The 20,000-nt window shown below is 46.3% G+C and overlaps 1 protein-coding gene and 1 long non-coding RNA gene across 5 annotated transcripts in view; one reads left to right on the top strand and one right to left on the bottom strand.

The window, feature by feature from the left end:
- CFAP61 (cilia and flagella associated protein 61) overlaps positions 1–20,000 on the bottom strand; it is a 256,962-nt gene that overhangs the window by 55,846 nt on the left and 181,116 nt on the right. For all 4 annotated transcript variants that reach the window (XM_085887234.1, XM_085887231.1, XM_085887232.1 and 1 more), the window contains 2 exons: positions 18,152–18,279; positions 11,500–11,598 (listed from right to left, as the gene is read on the bottom strand). In XM_085887234.1, coding sequence (XP_085743360.1) covers positions 11,500–11,598; positions 18,152–18,279 — 227 coding nt within the window. The remainder of the gene's footprint in view (positions 1–11,499; positions 11,599–18,151; positions 18,280–20,000) is intronic.
- LOC147022549 (uncharacterized) overlaps positions 1–20,000 on the top strand; it is a 50,890-nt gene that overhangs the window by 10,656 nt on the left and 20,234 nt on the right. The window contains exon 2 of the long non-coding RNA XR_015059780.1: positions 11,511–11,591. This is a non-coding gene — a long non-coding RNA (uncharacterized LOC147022549). The remainder of the gene's footprint in view (positions 1–11,510; positions 11,592–20,000) is intronic.

Genomic DNA, 20,000 nt, shown 5'->3' with positions numbered 1-20,000 from the left:
TAAGGTGAAGTGACGAGGCACACTTTCACGTGAATGGTGCTGTCAATTCACTCAACAACATTTTCTGGGAAAGTCAACGTCCAGAGGAGGCTGAAGAGAAGTCGCTTTAGAGTCGGAAAGTCACTGCTTTTGTGGCCGTCAGCTCCAGAGGTGTGTTTGAGCCGTATTGGTTTGAAGCCAAAAACGGAAGAATGGTTACCATCAATCAAGTACAATACCAGTCGATAGTCAAGGTATTTTACGAATATTTGAAGTGATCGATGAGCACTGCAGCTCTCCGGTAACAGTGGTTCGTGCAAGACGGTGCGACCCCACATACAGCCAACGAAACAATTGCCTTTCTGGGTCAAAAATTTGGACGAGTTCTCGGTTTGCGTATGGAAAATGAATGGTCTACACACAGACCCGACCTCAATCCAGTGGATTTTTTTCCTCTGGGGAGCTTGTAAGGATGACGTCTACAAGGAGCACTCCAGATCTGAACCTGATCTGAAGGCAGCAGTTGAGGTTTATGTGTAAACAGTAACCATTAAAACTTGCAGAAACGTCATTGAGAACTTCACAATTCATGTGAATGAATGTTGTGTGCGTGGGGGTGCTCACATTGAACACCTCAATGAAAAGCACATTCACGCATAATGAGTTTCATTTATCCATGATCTGGTTTTCATTTTTTGAGTTAATCTTTTGTTTTATTACTCAATGTTTTGGTTAATAAAGTTTTGAAGTGGTTAACCTTTTATTGATGCACACTGTACATATGAGCAAATACAACCCTTTGCTTCACTGACAGGGATATTAAAGGGTGCTGGGAGTAAGAAGGAGGGGAGGGAGAGAGGAGGGGGGAGGGGGAAGGGTGAAGGGAGGGAGAGATGAGTGAGGAGGGGTGGGGGAGTGTGTGGTGGAGTCTGCGGGCCTATAGGGAAGGGCATGGTGATGTTGCATGGTGGGCGTGATGATGGGAGGTGGCCGTGGGGGTCGGCAAGGGATATGAGGTGTGCGCGCCGCCTGAGGCGTCGTAGTAATGCTGGAGTCGGCCGGCTCGTGAGTGTACCGAGTACGGAATAAAGGGGAGCCGCGGGCACAGTACGCCCGCGCTCGCACTCGTGCAACACAGCCCGGCTCGACTGTTCCTCCGCTTCGTGTCTGCCTGCTAAGCATCTCCCATTTCAGTACAGTACAGTTGGCGAACGAGGATCTGCGGATCGGCGTGTGTAAGGGCGGTTCCAAGCTACGGAGCCAAGGGTCTCACGGAGCATAGCGGAAGGTCGCGGCACGGCACACGGACGTGTACCCGTGTTCGGGGGAGATGAGTTCGAGTTGTTTTCTGAACAGTTTGGTTGCGAATTTCGGGCGAATGATGTAGAGGATGAAGAGAAACGCAAGGCGATCTTGCTCGCCTCGCTATCAACGGAGCACTACCGCCTGCTGAGTGATTTGGTGGCTCCAAATAGACCCAGTGATGATGTGCTATCCTTTCAGGACATCGTGGCGAAAATGAAGACCCACTTGGCGCCGGAGAAGTCGTTACATCTTGCGCGGTTCCAGTTCGATCATCTCGCTAAGGGTGGCGAGGAGCGCGTTGCGGACTTCGTGGCACGGGTGAAGCATTCGGCTGTGCCTTGCAAATTCACGGCAGAGGAGCGTCCAACAAGGCTCAGAGATCGTTTTATTTCTGGTCTGCGAGACGCGAAGATGGTAGCGGCTATCCTGCGATTAACCGACATCACATTCGACTCGGCGGTCGTGACTGCTTCGTCTGTCGAGCAGACGCTCACGGATGTCCGTGCCATTGCTGGCCAGGACGCAATGAGTAGCTCCAGCTGGAGTATGGCGGCTAATCCCGAAGTCCACGCGGTAACCGCACAAGTGCCGCGAGTCACGCAGCCCGGAGTCCGAGCGGTGGCTCAAGTGCCGCAGGTCGCACGCGCGCCTGGCGGTGCGGGACGAGGGGCACCGCAGCACGGTCGCACCGGGAGCGAAGGGGCACCGCAGCACAGTCGCACCGGGAGCGAGGGGGCACCGCAGCACGGTCGCGCCTGGAGCGAGGGGGCACCGCAGCACGGTCGCACCTGGAGCGAAGGGACTTTCCGCGGCTGCTGGGGGTGTGGGGGTCCGCACCTGCGACAAATGTGCCCGTATAAGAACACCGTGTGTTTGCATTGTCACAAGGTGGGACATTTGAAGCGTGTGTGTCGGATGGCGGGGGCCTCCGTTGGGGTCTTGGATGACGAGGTGCGTGAGGACCCCAGTGACCTGGAGATCGGCCTGCAACCGGGGCCTGACAATGCCGGCGAGCCAGAGCGGGAGATGCAACCACGGTTGAGTCTGTTTTCCGTTGGTTCGGAGATGACGACGCCTTTCACGGTTGAGGTCGAAGTGAATGGCCAACCGACTGTGTTTTGCGTGGATACCGGGGCTGCAGTGTCGGTCATGGATGAGCGGGCAGCTCGTGGTCTTCGCGGTATTCGCCTGGTCAAGACGGCCTTGTCGTTATACACGTACACCGGTGAGGCGATTGCACCGCTTGCGAGGGCCGACGTCTCAGTGCGCTACCGAGATCGACGCGCCCAGCTCTCGGTGTTCGTTGTACGAGGGGAGGGGCCCCCCCTGTTGGGTCGAGACTGGCTGGCGCACCTCGGACTGGGTCTCCGGTTCGTACCTCCAGATGTGCCAGTACTCTCTTCGAGGCCTTCGTCGAGTACCGAGGGCGAGGCTCTGGCGGGCGGCGAGAGCCGTATCAGCTCTCGCGATGAGTTCCCGCGCTTCGCTCGCGATGAGTTCCCGCGCTGTGGCAGGGTTCGTGAGGCAATGCGCGTCGGTGTGGTGCAGGCAGCTTCGACAGGTGACGGTGGGCCCGTGGCGTTGGAGGGAGTCGCGAGTCACAACATCGAGTCGACAACCAAGAAGCGGACTCGTGATGCGGGTTGTGGGTTGTTGTTCATGGCATATGTGCTTTTCCTTGCTCTAGTGATGCAGTTTAATGTTGTTGAAATAAATGCCAGCAGTTCTCGTGTAAAAGTGGATGTGGCGGAGATCAGTCAATGGGAGTTGGATTATGATCAATGTGATGTAGGGGCTTCAGGGGCGGTGGTGGCGAATAAAAAGGTTGAGTTGGCCGTCCACTGTCCCGGGCCGCAGGTAATTGCTTTGTCATGTGCTGGGATTTTATCAAAAAAGTGCGCTATACGGAAAAATGAATTTGCGATGCTTCGAATATTATTCGTAATGATTTATAACGAGCCTATGATTGCAGTGTGGTTTAGGTGGAGTTGCTCCCGTCTAGCGGCCGTGTGGGTCTCAGAGATCGACTCGGAACCAAGACTGGTGCCCTGGTCGGCGTTACCCCCACCTCTGATTGCGAGAGCAACTCGCTGTGTTCGCTCAAGGCCGTTGGGACGGGCGTTGGCGTCTCAACTGATTGTGGTGCGTGAGTTGTTTTGGCGCATTAAATGCATGCAGCCAGCGGCGCTGTTCAGTGCCCCCGGCCAAGGTCTAAGGCTGGCGCCACGACTTCCAGATAGCGGGCTGCCGGCCTCGGGATGTTTATCTACGTCGGGTCTGCCTGGGGGGAGTGGGCCGGAGGCGTTTGATGGGGCCGGAGGAGGTTGGCTCGAGAGGTCATTACGACCTTGGCCAGGGTCATGTCAGCATGGGCCGCCTGGGGGCGTTTTTGCTGCATAATGCTGCTGTGCTTCTCATTTTGCTGCTTCATATCGGTAACGCGGTCAGACCTGACCTTTGCTGCTCCACTCGCTCGCATCGACACATTATATGATGTGGTGTGCTATTATACTTTGCTATTATCATTTTATTTCCATGATTATTATACGAAGTCCTTCGTGTTCTGCATGCTTCTTATAATGGTAATCAGTTAATAATCATAGTTTTAGGGGGGAGGAGTGTGGTGGAGTCTGCGGGCCTATGGGGAAGGGCATGGTGATGTTGCATGGTGGGCGTGATGATGGGAGGTGGCCGTGGGGGTCGGCAAGGGATATGAGGTGTGCGCGCCGCCTGAGGCGTCGTAGTAATGCTGGAGTCGGCCGGCTCGTGAGTGTACCGAGTACGGAATAAAGGGGAGCCGCAGGCACAGTACGCCCGCGCTCGCACTCGTGCAACACAGCCCGGCTCGACTGTTCCTCCGCTTCGTGTCTGCCTGCTAAGCATCTCCCATTTCAGTACAGTACAGAGTGAGGAAGGGTTGGAGAGTGAGGAGGGGAGCGAGGAGGGGTGGGGGAGTGAGGCAGGAGGGGGGAGACAGGAGGAGTGGGGGAAAGGAAAGCAGCATGAGGGGAGGGCAAGAAAAGGCAGTGTGAGAGGAGGGTCCGTCCAGCGATAACCACCATCCAGACACGTCCAGAGATAACCACCGTCCAGACGACAGGTGAGGATTGAGGGGGAAGAAAAAGAGGGTGGGGGAGAGAGAGGAGTGGAGGAGCGAGGATGTAGGGAGATCAAGCAGGGGTGGGGTAGCGAGGAAGGATGTGGGTGCAAAGAGGGGTGGGTGAAGGGAATGCAGCATGAGAGTCGGGGAAGGAAGTGTGAGGGCAGGGCAAGGGAAGGCAGTATGAGGGGACGGTCTGTCCAGAGACAACTCTCTTCCGGACATAACCACCATCCAGATACGTCCGGGGGGGGGGGGGTGGGGGAGAGAGAGAGAGAGAGAGGAGGGAGGAGGGGAGAGAGGGGTGGGAGGAGGGTGCTGCACTGTATTAGGAAGGGTTAGAGTGGGACAAAGCCAGTGAGGGGTGGGGGTAGGGGTGTTAGATGAGAGAATATGTTATGCTTTATGAACAACACACAGACAGACATTTATTAGTGCAGATAAAAACACACACACACGTGGAGATAGCAACCAACACCAGCAACTTGCACACACACACACCTACACATAGACACGCACATGCACATGGAGGTGGATACTTTGAGACCTGTGAGGGCTCTGTTCAACCCCTGAAACCTGCATATGGAGATAAGAACCAACAATAGTTGAGGATAAATGGGGTTTCTGAGGCAGCCATTCAAATGAATGGGGGAAAAGGGAAAAACTTTATAACTTAAGCCCCAAAAGCCCAAAATAGGAGAATGATTTCCTCCCCCTCCCATCCAAGCTAATCTAAAATTGAGACTGATTCCCTTCCCTCCCATACAAGCAGATGTAAAAATTGAGACTGATTTTCTCCCCCTCCCATACAAGCAAATGTAAAATTGAGACACTGATTAAAGCACTTCTTTCCTTTCATATTTTCATTCCATTCAAAGAGCGAACTAATGAATATTTGTCCATGTTCTCCTTTAGGGAATAAATTAATTTTTTTCCTGTTATATTCACTTTATCTCTTCAAGCACGAAAGAAAGGGCTGTTCGGGTGAATTTTGTAAAATGGGGAAGTGTTTTTGGAACACAGTCGTGCCGTGAAATTGAGGAAGTATTCTGTGCCCTTGTCTCTCGTGGTTATATTTTAAATCATCAGAACACTAACAGCACAAAGTTTAGTTAAAAACAGCTTTTTAACGTAGGTTTTATCAAAAATCATTCAAAGCAAGATGTTTCATTTTCGTGTGAAAGCGAGTCAGTTTTGAAGTCAGCCAAGGTGCTTCGCCCGAACCAAACCAAAAAATTCCTGTCATTTCCCATGTGGAAACACATCCTGGAAAAACCATTGTTGTGAAATCTCCCATTGCGTCATCAAGTTTCTTATTTAAACCGACTTGTGTGCCCAGCGTGTTTCATTCAGAGAATGGATTGTGCAGAGGAGTACTCCAACCTTACGGATCAATAGTTTTCACAAGATGACAGGTGAGATCTCAACCCAATTCATTATTTGTTGTTTAAAACACAATTAAATCGCAATACAACCAATAATTATTGTACGTCTTTTTTCCAACAGGTTGTCCCCAATCAGAACATCGTTGATAGCTGATGTTGAAAATGAATTATTTGAATACCACGAGGAATGGATAAAAATGAACGACTTTCTTGAAGACATTTATTCGTTTCGAAAAGAAGTGAATGATATTATTGTTGGCTGGAAAGAAATTCTCTCACATACTTTGATCCCGAGTTCGAGGTGAAGAATTATCACTCTGTCTCTGTCTCTGTCTTCGTGTATGTGTATTTGTGTGTATGTGTATGTGTGTACATGTGTATATGTGTATGTGTGTATATGTGTATGTGTGTACATGTGTATATGTGTATGTGTGTATATGTGTATGTGTGTATATGTGTATGTGTGTCTCTGTCTCTGTCTTTCTGTCTCTCTGTCTCTGTCTGTCTGTCTCTGTCTCTCTCTATGTTTCTCTCTCTGTCTGTCTCTGTCTATCTGTCTCTGGCTCTGTCTGTCTCTTTCTGTTCTCCTTATAAACAACCTTTTATTTGGCATGGTGGTAATTTTTGACGACTTGCTTTTTATTTTCAGCATTAAAACTGAATTATACATGGGTGAATTTCGCAACCTTGAATGGGAAGATGTTGAAATTCCACGGGGTGATGACTCATTTTTAACTTGTTCCAGTTTAAATGCTCATCTTGATGAAATGGACACAAAACTCGATCTTCTGGGGGTAAATGTTATATTTATTATTTTATTAATATCATAATATAATCATCTTCATATACCCTAATTGTTCTTCACTCTTTGTTTTGAACAGAAAATGTTGATCGAGTTTCAAAATCACAAGACATCTGAAGCAGACTGCTGGGAAAGATCATTAATTCTCGCAACTGAATATTTACCCAAAGAAAAATGTCTATTATTTTCAATCTTGATTAATTATATTTGCTTTGCTTTCAATTATTTAATTCTTAAGTATAAAAAAAAGAATAAAGGAAGTGCAAAGGAGGGGGGGGAGTAAGTGCACTCCCCCAACGACCCATCACCCCCCTCATCCCACCACCCTCATCCCACCCCCCCTCCCCATGTGTGTGTGGGGAAGGGTAAGGGGTGGGATGAGGGGGGTGGTGGGTCAAAGGTGGGGGCGCACAGGGGGAGTGGGGCTTGTGTGGGTGGGGCTTGTGTGGGTGTGGCTTGTGTGGATGTAGTTTGTGTGGGTGGAGCAAATTTTTTAACTTAAATAAACATGTGTGGGGAACTAATTAACTAATCACTAATGATGTGAATATGATGGATGTGGATGTGGCAACACAAGAGGAAATGTAAAATGTATCCTTGTAAGAGATGTCTCAACTCCTTTTACACATAAGAATGATTAAATCAACATTCGAAATATTGTCATAATCATAAATCAACCATAATCAATTTCCCAAAAGCAGGTTCAAACATATCATTCAAAGATTTTAACAAATCTATAAAACATCCGTTTGTGATATATGCTGATCTGGAAAGTATCCTTGAAAAGATATATACTGTTTCTCCAAATCCAAATAAATCAAACACAAATAAAGATCAAAAACATACTGCTTGTGGTTTCTGTTATTATATCAAATCATCTGTTGGTGATGAATACAATAAATTAGAACTTTATAGAGGAGAAGATGCCTCAGAGGAGTTTGTAAGATAATTGGAAAAAGACTGTATAAGACGAAGAGAAATAATGGCGAAAACCTGTCAACCAATGTCATGAACAAAGGGAGAGAAAAGGAATTTAGAAAACAGTATCTGTCATATTTGTGAGGAGAAAATTGAGGGAGAGGTCAATGTTAGGGATCATTGTCATCTTACTGGTAAATATCGAGGTCCAGCTCATTCCCGTTGAAATCTTAATTACAAGCCTCCAAACTTTATTCCTGTCTTTCTTCACAACAACGCTCACTATGACACACATCGATTTATAAATGAACTTTCAAGGACATCTGGAGATATTTCTGCCATTCCGAACACAGAACAAAAATACGTCTCATTCACAAAAACAATTCATACATCCCCCAGAACCCATATACGATTTCTTGACACATGCAAGTTTCTGGCAAGTCCATTATCTAACTTCGCATCAAATATGAAAAACTTACCGAATGTTAAATCACATTTCTCAAATCAAGAAGAGATTGATGTCTTCTCACAAAAGGGAATATATCCATATGACTGCATGGATTCATTTGAGAAGTTTAAAGAAACACAACTTCCTTCGAGGGAAAGTTTCTATTGCAAGTTGAATAAAACTCATATTTCTGATAGAGATTATACACAAGCTAAAAAGGTTTGGGAGAAGTTTAATATAAAGAATCTTGGAGAATATCATGATTTGTCTGTCTGTCTGTCTGTCTGTCTGTCTGTCTGTCTCTCTCTCTTTTTCTCTCTATCTTTTTCTCTCTCTCTCTCTCAACCTGTGGCTGCTGAATGCATCATTGGTTGGGACCCAGCTTTTGCTGCTGATGCAGTGTCCCCCTTACCAGTACACTGGTGCTCATTTTGTCGACCTCGGAAGGATGACAGGCTGAGTCAACCTCCTGGTGTATATTAATTCAGTGGCCCAACGGGGCTTGAACTCAGGGCCCGAGGATCCCAAGCCACCACCCTAACCACTAAGCCAACACCAGGCTTATTTGTATCTGAAAACTGATGTATTGTTATTGGCTGATGTGTTTGAAAACTTTTAGAACAGTCTGTCATTATAAAAATTCTGATGGATTAGACCCCGTTCACTATTACACAGCCCCGGGGTTGGCTTGGAGTGCTATGTTAAAAATGACAAAACAAAATTTGGAATTAATCAGTGATATAGATATGCTTTTAATGATAGAGAAGGTTAAAGAGGAGGAATATCTCAAGTTTGTTCCAAGAGATATACGAAAGCAAATAACAAATATCTTCCTGATTATAATAAGAATGAGGACAACTCTTACCTGATGTATTATGATGCTAACAATTTGTATGGGTGGGCTATGTCACAATCTTTACCTTATGGAAAACTTAAATGGGTTAAAGAAAAACATTATGAAAAGTTTTACAAGACATTGTTGTCTTCTCTCAAAAATAATTGGATGAAGCTGAAGTTGGATATTATTTTAAGGTTGATTTAAAATATCCAGAAGAACTTCATCACAAACATAAAGACTGACCTTATGCCCCTGATAAAGAAAGTCCAAGAAAAAATGGTCGAGTGATTACCAACAGTCATTTAATACAAAGGGTAAATCTCCAGAAAAACTACTTACAACATTAAATGATAAAGAAAGTGATGTTTTGCATCAAAGGAACTTGAGAATATTTATCTGCTGGGTTGAGAGTGAGGAAAATTCATCGCATTTTGAAATTTAAACAGTCATTGGTCAAAGAAGTATGTTGATTTTAATACAAAAAGGAGAACAGAGCAAAAACTGATTTTGAGAAGGACTTTTATAAATTTATGAATAATGCTGCATTTGGAAAGACTATGGAAAATGTTAGGAATCGCCAAAACATAAGACTTGCTACATCTTGGAAACAGGCGTCAAAGTTAATTAATAGACCAAGTTTTGAACAAGCAGAGGTGTTGTCAGAGAACTTTTGTGCTATTCATTTGAAAAAAAGAGAGTATTGAAATGAATAAACCTATTTATCTAGGAACATCAATTCTTGACTTGTCAAAGTCGTTAATGTATGACTATTACGATAATAATAATAAAAAAACAAAGTATAAGGATAATGTGTCATTGTTATATATGGATACAGATAGTTTAATATTAGAAATTAAGACAAGTGATGTACATGAGGATATGATTGATAATATTGATATATATGACATAAGTAATTATAAGGCAGGTGATGTGTTGTTTTCATCAAATAATAAAAAAGTTATTGGTAAGTTTAAAGATGAATTGGGTGGGAAGGTCATGAGTGAATTTGGCGGATTGAGATCAAAGTCTTATGCTTTTACGTATATTGATAATAATAACATTGAAAGGTGTGATAAGAAGCTCAAGGGAATAAAGAAAAATATAATCAAGGAAACAATAAACTTTAAACATTATTACAACTGTTTAACCTTAAAGAAGGAAGAGTACAGAAAAATGAATACAATAAGAAGTTATAAACATCAATTATATACAGAAGAGATAAATAAGAAAGCATTAGGAGCTTTTGATGATTGATATATTTTAGAGAATGGAATCAATAGTCTCCCTTATGGTTATCAGTGTTAAGATATTGGGTCGGGAATTTTAACAGGCTACCGCCGTCTTTTTACTGATTTATAAATGATAGAATCAAGCAATAACCAAACCAAAGAGTGGAGATGTAATCAGCCTTGGTATTTAAATGGGAAACATGAAGAATGCGAGAAATATCAAATAAGTCTTATTGAATAAATAACCGGGGTAAAAGTTGATAAAACAAATAAGCGGATAAATTTTATTACAAATAAGTTGGAGGATGTAAAGAAAAAAAAATATCCTTGAAAGGAATGAAAACTTTGATGGTTATTAATTTAACAATGGAAAAACAATTTACTACAATCTCAAAATGATATGTGGCTCAGGAGGTGGCCAAATCAGAGCATTGAGAGAATATATCATTTCATTTCTGCTCAAAAAAGACACTGAAACCAAGAACGAAGTTCCAAAGTAATCTTTGTGAATATAGTCGATGGTGATGAATGTAACAGGAAAATTAAGTTATTCCCCAAAGTAGAACATGGACAAATATTCATTGGTTCGCTCTTTGAATGGAATGAAAATATGAAAGGAAAGAAGTGCTTTAATCAGTAAGTCTCAATTTTACATTTGCATGTATGGGAGGGAAGGGAATCAGTCTCAATTTTACATTTGCTTGTATGGGAGGGGGAGAAAATCAGTCTCCCATTTTGGGCTTTTGGGGCTTGAGTCATTCTCAAATTTACATTTTCTTGTATGGGAGGGGGAGGAAATCAGTCTCCTTTTGGGGCTTAAGTTATAAAGTTTTTACCTTTTCTACCATTCATTTGAATGGCTCCCTCAGAAACCCCATTTATCCTCTACTAACCACACACACACACACACACACACACACACACACACACACACACACACACACACACACACACACACACACACACACACACACACACACACACACACACACACACACACACACACACACACACACACACACATCATCATCATCTTGGCAGACTATTCTTTTGAGAAATCTCAATATTCTTCATATTTTTTTATATCTCAAGATGTTTAGCTAATTCCCTTTTAAGCAGGTCAACCATCCTTATTCCCTCAGCGCTCTCCATTGAACTGTTCCACATTCATACGAAACCATGTACAACTGAACATGTCATACTATATTATGTCATGTAAATTGTATTATGTTCTTCTCCAAAGAACACCTGCCTGATGAGGCATGTAAGGAAACATGATTACATTTTCTAAAGACTTTTGTAGACCATTCATGTGACAGCATCATCAAAGGCTCTTCCATTGCCCCCATACTTCCACATTAATTAACAGTGGAATTCTGTCCTCCTGTAATGTTGAATTACTCCCTTCTTTTTGATGAAAACCACAAAACAACAAAAATGATTGAACAAGGAATGCATGATTTGATGTTTGCTTTATACCTGAAACATATTTTACCTGGTAAGCAGGAAGGTGTTCAGGACGTGATCTGGTGGTGTATCTCCTGGAAGACCATGTGTTGATATCAGGGTGAGGCTGCTGAAGTGCAGGTGAGGACTGTAATATGCAAAAGGATAAAAATGATCTCAAGGTCAACACTTTCACATGAGCTAAATCACATGACTTTAAATGATCCATGTTCACAAGATGATCCCAATTTCCTTTCCACATAGATTGGTGACAACTGCCCCACAATGCACAAACACCTTATAAAGCTGAGAGGTTGACCAAATGACAAGTTAATGGGATCCCCTGAGGGAATGGGACAAGGATCCCCTGAGGGATGGTTGAAGGAAGGAGGGGTTGAGTAAGGGGTACTCAGCAGCTGAAGGGGGGGTTGCAACCCCCAACCCCCCCTCTAGATCCACCACTGAAGTTGCAGCTCAACCGGGTTGTCGGCGACTAAACCGTCTCCCCCACCAGGTTTTCTGGTGAGGAGGGTGTTTGGATATGGACACCCAGCAGGATTAAAAACAAAACCTGTCAAAGGGCGGAGGAGCTCCTTGTGAGCCAACGGCCATCCATATCTAGTGCCCAACTGTGTCTGCGGACGTCCTCCTGCAGTTGGGTTACTTCTTATTAGGAGGTTGGTGGCAGGATTTGCACTCCGGCCACCGTAAAACCCTTCATTCCGCAAAACGCAAAAACGCAAAAAAATCTGAAAACCCACTCCGTGGGAGTACCTCCTGTGCAGCTTCCCTTCGCAGGGCAGCTCACCGGATGACGGGATTGGGGCAAAGCCTTCGGGACCCCCAATCTTTGATAGGAGGGAAACCACGGGGTAACATCCCTGGGTCAGATTGCGGGAGTGTGTGTCGGAGTGGTGCTGAGGTGTCGTCCACCAGACAGCGGTCTCCTTGGGTTAACCTGAGGTGGTCCCTTCGGGTGGGTGCCTGGAATGTCCTATCCCTAAGAGAGGATGATCACCTGTCTCTGTTATCATCTGAGCTCAAGCGTTTGGACATCGGGATTGCAGCTCTCTCTGAGGTTCGGAGACCGGATTGCGGCGAGATAATGGTGGGTGGTTACACCTACTATTGGTCTGGTCGCTCTGATGGTTACCATACCCAAGGAGTTGCTGAAGCTGTGTCCAATAAGCTGACCCCAATGATAATTGAGGTAACACCGGTCAACGAGCGTATTATGAGATTAAAGATTCGTCACTCCTTAGGTGTCATTTCCCTGGTCTCTGTTTATGCTCCGACTGAGGCGAGTGATCTCACCGTGAAGGATGCATTCTACGCCACACTCGAGTCTGTGGTTGATCAGTGCCCCAGACGAGATACACTTCTAGTCTTGGGGGATTTCAATGCATCGACTGGAACTGATAGGGACGGTTATGAGGTGTGTGTTGGTCCCCATGGGTCAGGAACTATGAACCAGAATAGCACTAAGTTCCTTGACTTTGCAAGAAGTCATGGACTTAGGGTGGCTGGTTCATGGTTTCAGCGCCCACAAGCTCATCGCTGGACTTGGTATTCCAACGCTGGCGGTGTGGCAAAGGAGATTGACCATGTCCTCATTGACGGTCGTTGGAGGATGATCCAGAACTGCAGGGTCTACCGGAGTGCTCAGTTCCTCAATACTGACCACAGGCTTGTTGCAGCAACTCTAAAGCTGCACCTTAAATCCTGGAGAATGGTACCATCCCAGCCGAGGCTGGATGTTGCCAAGCTCAGGGATGAGAGAGTAGCTGAGGAGTTTGCGAACAGGCTGAGTGGACACTTGGGGGGTCTGGGTGCTTTGGGGGGTCCTGAAGAGTTGTGGAGCGCCTTCAAGACCACCGTCCTTGATGTTGCCGGTGGATGCCTTGGAGCTCACCGCAGGGCAAAGAAGAATTTTGTCTCTCAAGGGACACTGGATACCATTGACCAGAGTCGCAGGGCCAGGCTGAATGGCAGAGCTGAGCTGTTCAGGGAGCTGAGGCGTAAAACTGTACGTGCACTGAGGGTGGACAAGGAGGCCTATGTGCGAGGAATCTGTGAGGGGGTAGAGCATCACCTGTGGACAGGTGATTCTCGTCCCGCTTACAGGGGAATTCGCGCATTACGTTCATCCAAGCCCATCCCTCGGAGCACTGCAGTTCGAGCAGAGAGTGGTAGGCTCTTGACAGAGGAGTCTGAAGTGAAGGCCCGCTGGGCCGGTTACTTTGAGCGGTTGTACCAGGCTGATCCCCCAACTGTTGAGTTGGACGTCAAGGGTGTTACAATCCCTGTTGCTGACCCTCGAATCAACTGTGGTCCACCTACGCTTGTGGAAACACGGGCTGCGGTGAACCAGTTGAAACGGGGCAAAGCTCCAGGGATCTGTGGCATCCATGCCGAACTTCTCAAGGCTGGTGGAAATGCTGCACTCGTGTCGTTGCATGCAGTTTTGTGCTCTGCCTGGAACACAGGCATCATCCCAACTGACTGGAAGAGGGGCCTTGTTGTCCCTCTCTGGAAAGGGAAGGGTGATCGCCAAGACTGCAACAACTACCGAGGGGTGACGCTGCTCTCAGTGCCGGGCAAGGTCTTTGCTCGGATAATTCTCGATAGGGTTCGCCACCATCTGCTTGAGCACCAGCGTCCAGAGCAGTCAGGCTTTACACCAAAGAGGTCAACGATTGACCGTATCCTTGCACTTCGTGTCCTCACCGAACGCAGACGAGAGTTTCGGCAGGGGCTGCTTGCAGCCTATGTTGATCTCTGTAAAGCGTTCGATTCAGTGAATCAGGATGTCCTCTGGAGGATTCTTGGTCTTCGTGGGGTGCCACCAAAACTGATCGATCTGATGTCTGAACTCGACTCTGGTACTGAGAGTGCTGTGAAGTGTGGTGGTACCATCTCTGACTTATTTCCAGTTGTTACTGGAGTTCGTCAGGGATGTGTACTTGCCCCCCACACTTTTCAGCACTTGTATGGACTGGATTCTAGGGAGGATGTCGGAGAGATCAAGTTGCGGTGCGTCATTTGGGAATGTCAAGATCTCGGACCTTGACTTTGCAGATGATGCAGTCATCTTTGCGGAGACTTTAGACATCCTCTTGGGGGCCCTCGAGGTGCTGAATGAGGAGTCGGAGCCATTGGGATTACGGGTTTATTGGGTCAAAACTAAGATCCAGGCTTTCGGTGACATCTTGGATGCTGCTGTCCTGTCTGTGTCTGTTTGTGGTGAGGATGTTGAGGTCGTGGAGAGATTCACTTACCTTGGCAGTGATATTCATGTCTCTGCTGGCTGCGAGTCAGAGGTCAATAGACGTCTGGGTCGAGCCTGGGGAGTCATGGATTCACTGGATCATGGGGTGTGGCGCTGCCGGTACCTGTGCGGGAGGACGAAAGTCTGAGTCATCAGGTCCTAGGTACTTCCAGTCTTGCTCTATGGGTGCGAGACTTGGACTCTGACCAAGGATCTGAGACGGAGACTTAATTCCTTTGGTACCAGGTCTCTTCGGAGAATCCTTGGCTATCGCTGGTCGGATTTTGTGTCCAACGAGCGGTTGCTGAGAGAGACTCGGATGAGATTTGTTACCTGCATAGTCCGTGAGCGTCAGTTGCGGCTGTATGGACATGTGGCTCGTTTTCCTGACTCTGATCCTGCTCACCAGATTCTCTCAGCGAGGGAGTCTCATGAGTGGAGGAGGCCAGTGGGTCGACCACGTGCCTCATGGTTGCAACAGGTTGACCATCATCTCAAGGAGATGGGGATGGGCCTGGCATCTGCCTGGGGGATGGCCAGACGGAGGCCCCTGGAGTACCGGCGGAAAGTGGACGCAGCGACGTGCTGTTCTGGCACATGCTCCCATACCTGACCTGACCTGACCCCCCCTCTAGATCCACCACTGAAGTTGCAGCTCAAATCAGGGAGAATGGTACCATCCCAGCCTCGGCTGGATGTTGGCAAGCTCAAGGATGAGAGGACCACTGAGGAGTTTGGGAACAGCCTGAGTGGACATTTGGAGGGGGGTCTGGGTGTTTTGGGGAATCCTGAAGAGTTATGGAGTGCCTTCAAGACCACTGCCCTTGATGTTGTCGGTGGATGTCTTGGAAATCACCATTGGGCAAAGAAGAATTTTGTCTCTCAAGGGATACTGGATACCATTGACGAGAGTCATAGGGCCAGGCTGAATGGCAGAGCTGAGCTGTTCAGGGAGGTGAGGCATAAAACTGCACATGCGCTAAGGGTGGACAAGGAGGCCTACGTGCAAGGAATCTGTAAGGGGGTAGAGCATCACCTGGGGTCAAGTGATTCTTCTTCTGCTTCCAGGGGAATTTGCGCATTGCATTTCTCCAAGCCCATCACTCAATGTACTGCAGTTAGAGTGGAGGGTGGTGGGCTCTTGACAGAGGAGCCCGAAGTGAAAGACCGCTGGGCTGGTTACTTTGAACAGCTGTACCAAGCTGATCCACCAGCTGTTGAGTTGGAAGTCATGGGTGTTACTATCCCTATTTCTGACCCTCCAATCAACTGTGATCCACCTTCATTTGTGGAAACAGGTTGCAGACAACCGATTGAAATGTAGTGAAGCTCCTGGGATCTGTGGCATCCATGCTGAACTTGTCAAGGCTGGTGGAAATGCAATACTCATGTCATTCCATGCAGTTCTGTGCTCTGTTTGGAAGACAGGAATTATCCCAACTGACTGGAAGAGGGGCCTTGTTGTCCCTCTCTGGAACGGGAAGAGTGATCACCAGGACTGCAACAACTACCGAGGGGTGACGCTGCTCTCTGTGCCAGGCAAGGTCTTTGCTCGGATAATTCCAGATAGGGTTCGTCACCATCTGCTTGAGCACCAGTGTCCAGAGCAGTCGGGCTTTACACCAAAGAGGTCAACGATTGACCGTGTCCTTGCTCTTCGGGACCTCACCGAATGCAGATGAGAGGTTCAGCAGGGGCTGCTTGTAGCTTATGTTGATCTCTGCAAAGCGTTCGACTCTGAATCGGGATGCCCTCTGGAGGATTCTAGGTCTTCGTGGGGTACCACCAAAACTGATCAATCTGATGTCTGAACTCAACTCTGGTCCTGAGAGTGCCGTGAGATGTGGTGATACCATCTCCGACTTATTTCCAGTTGTTACTGGAGTTCATCAGGGGTGTGTACTGGTCCCCATACTTTTCAGCGATTGTATGGACTGGATTCTGGGGAAGATGTCAGAGAGATCAAGCTGTTGCGCATTGTTTGGGAATGTCAAGATCTCTGAAATTGATTTCGCAGATGATGCAGTCATCTTTGTACAAATTCTGGATATCCTTTTGGGCACCCTCGAGGTGCTGAATGAGGAATGTGAGCCAATGGAGTTATGGGTTTCCTGGGTCAAAACTAAGATCCAGGCTTTCAATGACATCTTGGATACTGCTATCTTGTCTGTTCCTGTTTGTGGCAAGGATGTTGAGGTCACAGAGAGATTCACTTACCTTGGCAATGATATTCACGTCTCTGCTGGCTGTGAGCCAGAGGTCAATCGACGTCTGGGTCGGGCCTGGGGAGTCATGTATTCACTGGATCAATGGATCTGGCACTGCCAGTACCTGTGCGAGAAGACAAAATTCCGAGTCGTCAGGTCCTTTGTGCTTCTAATCTTACTCTATGGATGTGAGACTTGGACTCTGACTCCAGATCTGAGAGGGAGACTTAATTCCTTTGGTACCAGGTCTCTTCGGAGAATCCTTGGGTGTTGCTGGTCAGACTTTGTATCCAATGACGGTTGCTGAGAGAGACTCAAATGGGATTTGTTACCTGCACAGTCTGTAAGTGTCAGCTGCAGCTGTATGGACATGTGGCTCATTTTCCTGACGCTGATCCTGCTCACCAGATTATCTTAGTGAGGGAGCCTCGTGAGTGGAGGAGGTCAATGGGCTTACCACGTGCCTCATGGGTGTCGCAGATTGATCAACATCTCAAGGAGATGGGGATGGGCCAGGCATCTGCCTGGGGGATGGCCAGACAGAGGCCCCTGTTGGACTGATGGAAAGTAGACGCAGCGACATGCTCCTCTGGCGCATGCTCCCATACCTGACCTGATGACCTGATGATCAGAGATTCGAGATGTTTGAGAAGATATATGTCTGAAATCAACAGTAATGACCGATTCCACTCCTTTGCTTCTGTTGTGGAGCAGGCTGATTGGTCTGTGGTTGTGTATCAGACTTGGTACCGGTGTGAATATCGGTAATGTCTCCATGACATTTTCTTGCAGAATAAATATTTTGAGTCAAAAATATTCCACCATACTTGCGTCGGTAATAAATAGACGTCTCCAAATTTATTCCTTGTCGTCGAGACTGCTTTAGCAGCACCTACTCTTTTATCAGATCATGTGCTTAATGGATCAGATACAAACACAACCTTGGAAACAGATTCACAATCACAACTTCCACACTCGTCATTCAAAACATGGCAGTGACCAAAGACTGGACCCTCGATAAATTAATAACTTCTGTGTGCTCATTCTGCCTTGAATGTCAACATTCTGCAATTTTTGAATTTAAACCTTGTGATCAACCCAAAAAGTAACCTTTACAAAAAACAATCATCAAAACGAAATCAAACGATATTTGTTTTCATTTCAAATGAAGATTTCTCCTCAATGCAGTCATCAGGCATGTTAGTGGCATGTACGTCTTCAGTTACCTGAAAATGAGGGTTTCTAAGAATGACATTCCTGTATCAGATGCACCAACGATCACGAGCCTGGCATTGACTGTGACCTTTGGCTCCAGGGTGAGCTTCCTGTTGATGTGGAACAAGGTGTATTCTTCCTGAGAAAAAAATACATTAAGGATACATCTGTGCACGTATTGTGAATGTGGAGGAAATACTCTTGTAACCACAAATACTACCTCACTTAATCATTGTAATTATCTCCACCACCAAAGGTAGACCCAGATGATGTTTTTTATCCCTATCTGTTTGTTTGTCTCTCTGTGAGCATATCTTATAAAGTTATGGGTGGATTCGGACAAAACTTGGTGGATAGGTTGGGTGTGTGACCACGACGAATGTATTCAATTTTGGTGAAGATCTGAATCCAGATCCAAATAAGAGAATTTTTTAGTTTTTTAAGTGATTCTTCACCATTGAAAAACGACATTCAGTCTTGCCAATATCTCAAAAAATGATGGAAGAGTGATGACAAAATGAGGTGGACGAGTTGCTTCGGTGACAAGAACAAGCAAATTAGATTTTGGTTCAGGTCCGAATCTAGATAGGGTCTATCAGTGGGATACAAAACGTAAAGTAATCAACCTGGCAGAGGTACGCACTCCACCGGGTGCGGTGGAGTTGATCTCCACAACTCTTCAGGATTCCCCAAAACACCCAGACCCCCCTAAAAATCTCCACTCAGGCTGTTCATAAACTCCTCAGCGATCCTCTCATCCTTGAGCTTGCCAACATCCAGCCTAGGCTGGGATCGTACCATTCTCCCTGATTTGAGCTGAAACTTCAGTGGTGGATCTAGAGGGGGGGTTGGGGGGTTGCAATCCCCCCCTTCAGCTGCTGAGTACCCCTCACTCAACCCTATTCCATAGGTACAATTACATTTCATAACACTTGAATAAAGACTCGAGTCTTAGCCTGATGTTGGCGTTGTGGTTAGGGTAGCGGCTTGGGATCCAAAAGGTCCTGAGTTCAAGCCCCGTTGGCCGCTTGAATTAATACACACCAGAAGGTTGACTCAGCCTGTCATCCTTCCGAGGTCGGCAAAATGAGTACCAGTGTACTGAGCCCGGTGTATGCCCCGGTTAGAATAGGTGTACCATATCCCTGTGTCATAAGAGGTGACCAGGGTTGCGTCAAGAAGGGCATCTGGTGTAAAACCTGTGCCAAATCATTATGCGGATCATAACGGATGATCCGCTGTGGCGACCCCGAAAGGGAGCAGCCGAAAGAAGAAGAAAGAAGAAAGAAGAAAGAAGAAAGAAGAAAGAAGAAAGAAGAAAGAAGAAGGAAGAAGGAAGAAAGAAGAAGCAAGAAGAAGGAAGAAGGAAGAAGGAAGAAGGAAGAAGGAAGAACGAAGAAGGAAGAAGGAAGAAGGAAGAAGGAAGAAGGAAGAAAGAAGGAAGAAGAAAGAAGGAAGAAGGAAGAAGGAAGAAGAAAGAAGAAAGAAGAAAGAAGAAAGAAGAAAGAAGAAAGAAGAAAGAAGAAGAAGAAGAAGAAGAAGAAGAATAAAGACTCGAGTGTGAAAGTTGAGTACTTTTCACATCATGCACCGTGAGTTGTAATGGATGCAACTCAAGTCTGATTTGACACTCAAAAAATAGGACTCTTACAAGATCACATTCAGGACTACGATTCGTTTCTGATACAAGAGAGAAGAGCTGTTATTTATTTATTTTTTTGGAGGGTGGGTGGTCAAACCCCCCACCATCACCCCCCATAAATCCCTTTAATAAGCGGAGATTTTCATGCGGTTGAAATACTTTGGTACATTACAGGTGATGAAGGTTTGGTCAAGTTTCATTGAAATAGTCTGTGTAGT

Source organism: Eptatretus burgeri, chromosome 7, assembly GCF_056783735.1.
Source record: "Eptatretus burgeri isolate ZD-2024b chromosome 7, Ebu_testis_v1, whole genome shotgun sequence".
Lineage (NCBI taxonomy): Eukaryota > Metazoa > Chordata > Myxini > Myxiniformes > Myxinidae > Eptatretus > Eptatretus burgeri.
Note: the sequence above shows the minus strand (reverse complement) of the source record. Positions and strands in the feature narration are given on the sequence as shown.